Below are 9245 nucleotides of genomic sequence, written 5' to 3'. Positions count from 1 at the left end.
AATCATGGAACACTTCATCTAAAACTAATGATGTAATGTATGGGGATTAACATAAGAATAAAAAAAAAAAAGAAATCAGGATTTGAAAACTAGTGAAAAATGAAAATAATTATTTTAGAAAGGATAATTAAACTAGAAGGACAATAAGAGAGTTCTGGCAAGGGACAGGGTCACCCCACCTTATAGATGGGATCACCTTATGCACAGGGTCACGTTATGGACAGGGATAACTGGCCCAGGCCACCAGAGAGGGGAGGGCCGGGGCTGTACAGCGGGGGTGGGAGGAATATGCTGGTGCTCAGGGGTCCCTGGGGGACTCAGTGCTGCACACCCAGAAGAGTAAAGAGGTAAATGCAGCAGCTGTGACCAGAGCTCATCTGCAGCTGCATGGTGGGGCAGCTTGCCCCTCTGCCTGATCCTGCCTTCCTTGCTGACCAGTGTAACTCCTGGGACTGTGGCCCAAATGTCCTTGGTGGCCGTTCATTTCAGAGGCTATCTCCAGAGAACCCAATCTAAGGTGGCAGGCCGCTCTCACAAGGAGCGTCTGTTGGGCCAGGGCTTAGAATGTGGCTGCGTACCGGAGAATGACCCCTTCATGTTGTCGGATACACAAGGCTGAACGGGGAAGTGACCTGCTGGCCTGGGGGTTCCCTGCCTCACAGTGGCCGGGCCAGCACTGGAAGACCTCCTCACTATCTGCCATTTCCACTCTAGCCTCCACAGCCCTCCCTGGAAGAAGCACTTCCCTTCTACATTTCTTTATTTCTATCTTTTAGATTTCCTTTGACATTTTCCCCTCTGACACATGGGGAAGCTTTTTCTTGAACCTTGGAACTTGTTCTCTTGAGGAACATTACCATTCTGGTATACTTTGACTTTACACTTTCTTCTCAGGAGCTTTGCCTACTTCTCCTCTTTCCTAAATGTGTCAACGCACTCTCTGGAAATTCCCTTGAGTTGACATCTTTAAAAGAAAGAATTCACAACCAGAAATACGCACAGTGATTCTTGCTGTTGTTGGGAAATCAGAACGTGGTCCAAAGAGTTCCCCTAAGTAGTCTGAGTTTATTATTTTTTTTTAAATTTTTTTTTTTTAAGATTTTATTTATTCGACAGAGAGAGACACAGCGAGAGAGGGAACACAAGCAGGGGGAGTGGGAGAGAGAGAAGCAGGCTTCCCGCGGAGCAGGGAGCCCGATGTGGGGCTCGATCCCAGGACCCTGGGATCATGACCTGAGCCGAAGGCAGACACTTAACGACTGAGCCACCCAGGCGCCCCAGTAGTCTGAGTTTATTGCTATGATGACTGGAGGAGTTGATTTCCGAAGTGTGGAAGTATGTTGGCTTTCACGTTTGAAGAACAAATATGCACTAGTTTTCTAGAAGACACTGAACAGCTCCATATTCACCGTAACTTTTGGAAATTAATTTGTTACCATTTGTGTCCTGCTTATATTATTCACATAGAATAATATAATCTTATTATTTGCATGAGAAAGACAAATCCACCAAGAAGTGAATTCTTCTCAGTTGATTTTTTTAACACTCTGTACACAGTATTGAAAACAATCATTTTTCCTACTTAATGCAAAAGAGGCAGAATGAAGAATATTCTTGAAATGACTTTGCAAGATGTGCTTTATTTTAAGTCAGTCCTGAACCCAAACTACATAGGATCATTTTTTTGACGTATTCTAGTCCATTCGATGATTCCTCACAAACTGTATTTTAATATGGAATGAAAACTACATTTCAATCATAAATTTTCATGCTACATTGTTATTTAATGAAGAGGTTGTATTACCAATAATAATAATTTAAGAAAAGGCCATTTTTTATTTCCCCAAGCTCAATATACATATTTCTTTCATAATTATGAACTTAAAAAACCCGTCTCGGATGTAAAAATGTGAATTGGAATATGTAAACTTTTGATATACCTGAAAAACAGGAAGGAAAATGTCACAGACTGGAAAACACCATTGCCTTAAATCATCGAAATGAGAAAAAGCGTGTTGAGGGATGGGGAAAGGTAGAAGAGCGTTCATGACCTCAGTTAGTAAAGAGTTAGTCAGAGTATTCATTCCACGCCCAGCTGGGCACCATTTTTATCCTTCTACCTGGAGCCTGTGTCTGACGAGGAGCAGTGACTGAAGCAGGACAGCCACCACCACTGAAGAGAGTCACGAGCTGGGCCTCAACAAAGCCGGTGTCCACATATTTGTTTTGCTGTTGTTGTTTTTTTTTTTTCCTGAGAAGTCACTGGTGTTAAATGGAAAGATTTTTTATTAGTCTTCAGTTAAGATAAGGCAGTAAGAGTGTCACTAGCGTTAACTTTTTGCTTAGAATGAGGCTTATCCTTCCTCTGGTATCTTCATGGGTCCTTGGCTCCCTTTCTCGTTTCCCCCTACAAATCCGTTCAGGAGTTTCAGCCTCCTATTGCTGTTGCGTATTTTCGGGGTGTGCTGAGGCCATCTGTTCTCCTCACAGCAGCTTCCCCATGGCGACAGAGCGCAGCGTTCGCCATTATAGGATCTCTTCAGGTCCCCGCGCAGAAAAAAATGGGTGTCTTTCTTTCTTCCTCCTTCTCTCCTGTTTCTCTGAGGGAGGAGACCCATAAATGACTCCTTTGCATAGTCAATCAGAATGCAAGACACTGTTGACTAAAACATAAAACAAGTAGCCCTGATTTTGGAGAAATGGAATTACAAATAACTTTTTCAACAGCGCCTTCATTTGCAAGGTAGCTTAGACTGCAAAAGGAAGTCAGCTCCTTTTGAACACCTGTCAGAAGAGAAACCATTTCCGTCCAACTAGAAATGCTTAGCTCTTATGAGAATATTGTGCTTTTTAAAAAATTCAAATGTTAACTTGATTTGCAGTCTGTGTCTTAAAGTATCAATTTGTTTTTTCTCTAGTCCATTTGATCATGGTTTCTGGTGAGCGGTACAGGAATATTAATTTGGCATAGAGATCTTCCTCTAATTCCAGTTCCCCTGTCTCTCGAACTAAAAAAATATCTGTGCACAACTTCAGGATTCGATCCACATTTGGAAGCTCTTCAAACATGATGGAGTGAGAAATCCCACTGAAGAATTCGCGGACAAACTTCCCAATCACGAGGACAACTGAAGCATATAATCCCATGATACTGAAAAAAAAAATAAGTAGAAATTGTATCTACCAGTTAAATACAGTTAATAGAACACATCTAAGAGAAAACAAACAAACAAACAGTATTTCCCTCCAATTCTATGAAGATATGATAAACTTATCAAAGCTTGAAGTTTTTCCCTTACAGAACTATAAGACTTAAAAAATGAAAATTAAAAAAAAAAATCTCAATTCTGGAAATGACCAGTGTTAACAGTTTCATGGATGAACTTCAGGTAGTTTTACTGCATATATTATATAAAGAAACCACATAATATATTTGGTAGAAATGCCATTGTACTATATACACTTTTCTGCACCTAGCTCTTTATTTTTAAAAATACAATTTTGCATAGACAATGATTTTTTAACAGACGTTCGTGTCTTGTTGGGGATGTATGTGTCCTAGCACTTAAGGATCAGAAAACTGTGAAACGGTAGCTTCAGACCATTCTGGACATTGGACCATGTCCCAAACTGCGACGTCTGACTGAGGCCATGTCTGCTAAGGTCAGAAGACAATCTAAACAGAAAAGAGGTAACCTTACATCAATTTCTATGTTTAAACACTTAGTGGCCTCAAACATAACAGGAAGATGTAGAGTGAAGAAACTGGACATAGGACTTCTAGACCTGTCCTTAAAGGGTGTTACAGACATCAGGCATTTTGACTTCTTTGGAACTCCGGTTCTTCATTTTTTAAAATGAAGGGCCAGTGACCTATGAATTTTAATGTTGCAGCTATTAAGTTCAAGAATTCTAGGAAGAGACAAGGCTTCCCATCCTCAACTTTATATGATACAGAAGTAGACTCTTGTAACTGTTAACTGTAAAATAAGTTCTTACCCATAGCCAGCCAAGAACCCCAGACTTGGGGGGCTGACTTTGTCATTGAAGACCACCAGTTCCAAGGCCTGGGCATGCTGATTGAATATTCTATTGCCAGTCAGGTTGAGAACCCACCACTCACTGTTAGATTTAGTTGTATTGTCTCTGGACAAAATGATGGTGATATTCATGAAATTATTTTCTGGAAGAGGAGAAAAATGAAATCAAGTTAGCATGAGACTATTAGGATTTAATGCAATTAGCAGTCCTCAGATGGCAAAACCTAGTTACTACTGTTCATAGCATATGGTGCCAGGATGAGTAGGACACAGGGACATGGTAACAATGTGAGTAGAGAAAGAAAAGTGGGCCCTAAGTGTACATAAAGTTTCTCCTTGTCACGAGACATGTAGCTCACTGCTGCTGAGTGAGCATGGCAGACACATCACAGGAGAGAGGGAAGACCCATCACCTGAGTGTCTTTGCTGATAATTCCAAACAACTAGTTAGACATTTAAAAACCCAAATCACTGACTTTTTAGTCATTTGACTAATTCAATCTTATTACCAGCATTTATTGCATGTCTTTGAAGAGGGAGACACTCTGTCAAGTGATAAGGGTTACAAAGTTGAGTACAGCATGATTCCATATCTCAACGGGAACAGGCCATGTATACAAGTGGGACTTATGGGCACTATAGGACCTGCACCGATGAGGTTGTTAGCATGGGGAGACTACATCTGCTTGGTAGGATCCAGGAGGGCTTCGCAGAGGAGACGGCTTCTGAGCTGAGTTTTGCAGAGTGTGAACTTCAGTAAGTGGAGATGGAGGGGGAGAGGAGGCTAGTTCAGGAAGGCTTGGTGGCATGAAGCTCAGTAAAGTTCTGAAAATCCATAATATGTGATTAATGATTGCTTTTGTTGGATCACAGAGTCAATATAAAAGAATAGTAAAAGGGTGGGAAAAAGCTTGGGAGTTCTCTGAGCAAGTCTTTCTAAGAAAATACCACCCCTGTCAATGATAATAGGGTCTCCGTTGAGAGTCCTGGTGGTGGACTGTGAGGCTAGGGGCTGTGTCTGCATTATTTCCTGCTAAATTCCTGGATCAGAGGAATCTGGGACAGTGCCTGGTAATGAATGTCTATTTGATGGATGGATGGATGGATGGATGGATGGATGGATGGATGGATTGGATGGATGGATGGATGGATGGATGGATGGATGGATGGATGGATTGGATGGATTGGATGGATGGATGGATGGATGGATGGATGGATGGATGGACTGATGGAGAGTGAGGCAGGAAACTGGTAAAGAGAAAGAAACCCTTACCCAGGACAAATGTGAACCACCCAGAATGCTCAGGAACAAAAAGAATCTTGGTTCTGAAGTCTAGAGGGTTCTGAGAGGGAACATCTGGCCTAGGTTTGAATCTAGTTTATTCACATACTGGCTGTATAACCTCTGCTGAGTAATTCACACCCTGAGCCTCAGTTTCCTCCTTTATAGATTGGCAATAGCCACCAACCTATGCTAAAGATCAGACATAACTAGGTAAAGATCATTAGAGAAGCTGTTGGGTTGGCAGGACCCAAGAGCACCAAGACCACGTGGTCTGGACAAGAAGTCATTGGCTGGACCTCAGATGACTCACAGCCAGTAGGCCTGTGTTTGCGGAGCACAGAACATGTGGCTGAGAAAGGGGAAAATAAGGGTGGGGAGGGGCTGGGAATCTGGGCACAAAGTGAGGCTGACCCTACAGGGAGGAGCCCCATCTTCCTGAAGCTGAAAGGAAGTGGGGAGAATGGGGGAAATTTGAGACCCATTGCCAGGGAGAGGGAGGCAGCTGAAGGAGTGCCCTAGCAGGCTTGCGGGATCATCTGATGAGGTTCAGCAGCTGTGAAGGGCCCACTGACGGACAGAAGCATTTCAGAGGGAATGACTCATGGTTGAGCAATTTGTGCTCTTGGACTAAGCATTTCTAGAACTATTTGGACTGAAATGGAAATACCAAAGTTCTCAAGGCATCTCACAATTACCGTGTAAGACATATGTATTTTTGACTGTTGAGGAAGAAAAGCATAGAGATGTGGGACCCACCCATGCTTGTCTTCCGAACCTCTATCCTGCCTCTACTTCTGGTGATCTCAATGGGGGCTTCCAGTTGTTTACTTACATCTAATCAGACCACTGGAGCCTGGTCTCCAGTGCCTGACACACTGCCTGGTGACCATGAGCAACCCACGTTGACAAAGGAGTGACCATGACTTGGATAACTGCTTTGTCCTTCTACCTTTATCACATGTACACATCTGCTCTGATCCAGGCAATTGATGAAGTCAAACAATGCTTAGTAATTAATGCTTAAGAATCCCCAAGCATCAACATCCTATCATCATCGTTGTTTTGGGTAAACACAGTCCCTAGAGACTAACATTGATACATAACCATCCGTGGGCTGAATCAAGTAGATTTCCTGCTCCATTTTTATTATTCTTATTGTGGGGCTTTCATATTTAATATTGCATAAGGCCATTTCTGCCAAAGAGATGGATGCTAATAGAAACAAGTAAACTGATGAATCAGTAACCAAAGCTGCTAAATGTGGATTTAAGCCAATCACGTTCTATATCAATGAAAACCATGAAGAATATGGCTGCTGGTGCCTGACTGGATCCTTCTGGCTGGTGACCGCAGCTGGGAGTCTCATGCTTCCTGTAAGCCGTGTCTCACAGGGAAAGAAAACTGGAAAGCAGCTTGAGAAAGGCTGAAAATGCAAACTGTAGACACTGAATAAAAGGATTTTAAAAAGTTCTGAAACAATTCCTTCTCATCCTTACCAGACAAAAGTTGCTTTATAGGTTTTGAGTTTGAATCACTAGGTGCTTTCACATAATATGGGTAGATCTTTTCTATAGTCCTGTGTGTTAAGAAAAAAAGGGGGGAGAGTAAGGAAGTTTTAGTTGTTTTATCCACATAAAACTGATTTTTTGTTGCTATTTTTGACCTCATCTCAAACAAACGATGGTGAGTCTTTGTACTTCTATGCAATGTGATGTCATCACAATTTCTGGGTTCCATTATAATCAGAAATTTCTGAAGCCAAACAAATTCAGTTGTTTTATTCGAATACTTAGGTAAACTCTGTACATGAGCTAGTTAATGCCTTAAAAACTGCTACAGAGATTTCCCACGTCTGTGACCGTTTCTGAAGCAAGGAGCTGTCTTTCTTGCTAGGATCTATGTCTGTACTCTATGGAGATATATAATTATATCTATAATCAAGTAGACTGCATGAATTTATCTAGTGCCAAGAGTGAGGCCCAAGGAGACAACTGGTGGCCTGGACCTGTCCCTCCCTCTGCTGAGGACAAACTGAGTAATGTGAGCAGGTCACTCTATCCTTCTAGGCCTGTCCTCTCATGGGGAAATGATGGGGGAAGATCGGACAATCTTTGAGGTTCCTTCAACTTTAGTGATTAAAAAAGGCTGTCTTAGGGAACACATGTGAGGACTATATCATGGCCGTTCTTATACTCAACACATTAAAGTGGGGCCAGCACAGACTGGAGGTCAGAACTAGACATTGGCCGGTGAACGTCATTTAGCAGTTTTGCACCCAGAGCATTTCCCCCCCCCCTACTAGTTTTCCTATTAGAATCTAAACATCCCAGCTTGGATTTGTTTGAAGTGGAGTACTTATATGGCAGGATAATATATTAAGATAGATTCCCCACCCCCTAAATATCCTTTTACCCCTTGTCTTCCCCACATCCCCCATCCATTAGCCAGGCATTCAGTGAGCCCAAGTCAGGAGTAGTAGTAGAAGAAGGGTCTCCCAGGCGCTTTCCCTGGCTTTTGGTGATTATGGTCAGATAATCAGCTTAGATAAGAACAAGGTTTGCTACTCAGAGACAAGATCAGGACTCCCAGGCCTCTAGGTGGACAGAGAGTGAGAGGGGAGGAAAACAGAGCTGCTTTAATGCAACACAAGGAGGCCTCCAAGTAGAATTCACTTGAGTTACTGAAGAATGGAGAAAGTTGCATTTCTTGCATATGTGAATTTGCAAATGGACATTTTGTACCAGATATAGCCATCTGTTAAAGCTAATTAACAGGAGCAATCACTTACACTGGTGTTCTTGAACTTTCTGTGTTGTTGCCGGCTATCATTTTAGCTATATTCTTACGTGTAATATTTTTAAGAGGAAAAGAAAGCTTATCCGTTGCTATTTCTGCTTTTGCACCCAGACTCATGTTTCTGTGAAGAGAGATAAAAGGGCTCAATGTCAGTGATTATTCAGAAGTCTGGAAGAGAGATTCAAAAATTCATTTGACTCTTCATTTTATTAATCTCACCAAGTCTTCATTGGGTCCACAACTGTCAACCCCAACCTTTTCTGTCCACCTCACCTTTACATCCAGCTTCTTAGACAACCAAGTTAGTAAACCCCAGGGAGGCCACAAACACCTTTAAAACAGACGGCAGGTGAGGAGGCAGTCTGCTGACTAAAAGAGAAACCATCTTGATGCTCTGGTATGAATTTCTGCAACACTCTTTATATTGATCCAATGAGGTTAGTCTCCATGGTGACTAATAGAATGCACATTTTTAAAAGAATGTTCAATCAAAAGTTGATCTTTAATGTTGTTAATTTTTTGGTAGCTCTTCAAAGAAAAGGCTCGAAAATAAATTTTTGGCAGTCTAGAATTTCATGTGAGGAACTTCGGATGTAAATTCTAAAGGAGAAAATAAGATTCAGGAAGGAGTTCTTTCAATTCTGAACAGCCCCCTTTGAAATCTTTCTTTACTATTTCCTTGGAAATTCATTTTAGATTGGAGGTTTCTTAGGTTCCTATCATGATTCTTTCTTAATTTCATCCTAGAAGCCAGGAATCATGGACCCAAATGCACCTATCACTTGACTTCCCAAATAAGCTTGCATAGAATCCTGAACCACAAGACTGTAATAACAAACAAACAAACACCAAGCCTTTCAACTACTTTATTGTGTCGAGGTTCCCCAAGTGCTTCACTAACACAATGGGTTTTTTTTTTTTTTTACGCTGGTTGTGATAGTACATATTATGTTCTATTTATTTTACTACAATTACACTTAATTATTTAAAAAGAAAATACTGCCTAGGGTGCCTGGGTGGCTCAGTCGTTAAGTGTCTGCCTTCGGCCCAGGTCACGATCCCAGGGTCCCGGAATCCAGTCCCGCGTCAGGCTCCTTGGTCAGCAGGGACCCTGCTTCTCCCTC

At 41.9% G+C, this 9245-nt stretch overlaps 1 protein-coding gene across 2 annotated transcripts; it reads right to left on the bottom strand.

Annotated features, from left to right (window-relative positions):
* Window positions 1-1620: 1620 nt before the first annotated feature.
* Window positions 1621-9025, bottom strand: LOC145719723 (piezo-type mechanosensitive ion channel component 2-like). Of its 2 annotated transcripts, XM_081811273.1 has the most exons (4): window positions 8114-9025; window positions 6822-6901; window positions 4000-4183; window positions 1621-3151 (listed from the first exon to the last, which is right to left on the bottom strand). In XM_081811273.1, exons 1-4 carry the CDS (start codon window positions 8236-8238, stop codon window positions 2899-2901), a joined length of 642 nt encoding a protein of 213 aa, XP_081667399.1. In that variant the 5' UTR covers window positions 8239-9025; the 3' UTR covers window positions 1621-2898. The 2 variants fall into 2 exon arrangements, with proteins under 2 accessions (XP_081667399.1, XP_081667398.1); XM_081811272.1 differs by lacking the exon at window positions 8114-9025 and having other exon boundaries at window positions 6822-7343.
* Between the last annotated feature and the right edge of the window lie 220 nt (window positions 9026-9245).

Source organism: Leptonychotes weddellii, unplaced genomic scaffold, assembly GCF_054177405.1.
Source record: "Leptonychotes weddellii isolate Sample4059 unplaced genomic scaffold, ASM5417740v2 HiC_scaffold_670, whole genome shotgun sequence".
Classification (NCBI taxonomy): Eukaryota; Metazoa; Chordata; class Mammalia; order Carnivora; family Phocidae; genus Leptonychotes; species Leptonychotes weddellii.
Note: the sequence above shows the minus strand (reverse complement) of the source record. Positions and strands in the feature narration are given on the sequence as shown.

Coding starts and splice junctions, on each gene's coding strand:
- LOC145719723 (XM_081811272.1), bottom strand. CDS start 7,062: ATGGAACCCAGAAATTGTGATGACATCACATTGCATAGAAGTACAAAG. Junction 4,184..6,821: donor TATAAAGCAACTTTTGTCTG/GTAAGGATGAGA, acceptor CTCCTCTTCCAG/AAAATAATTTCATGAATATC. Junction 3,152..3,999: donor GGGTTCTTGGCTGGCTATGG/GTAAGAACTTAT, acceptor TTTTTTTTTCAG/TATCATGGGATTATATGCTT.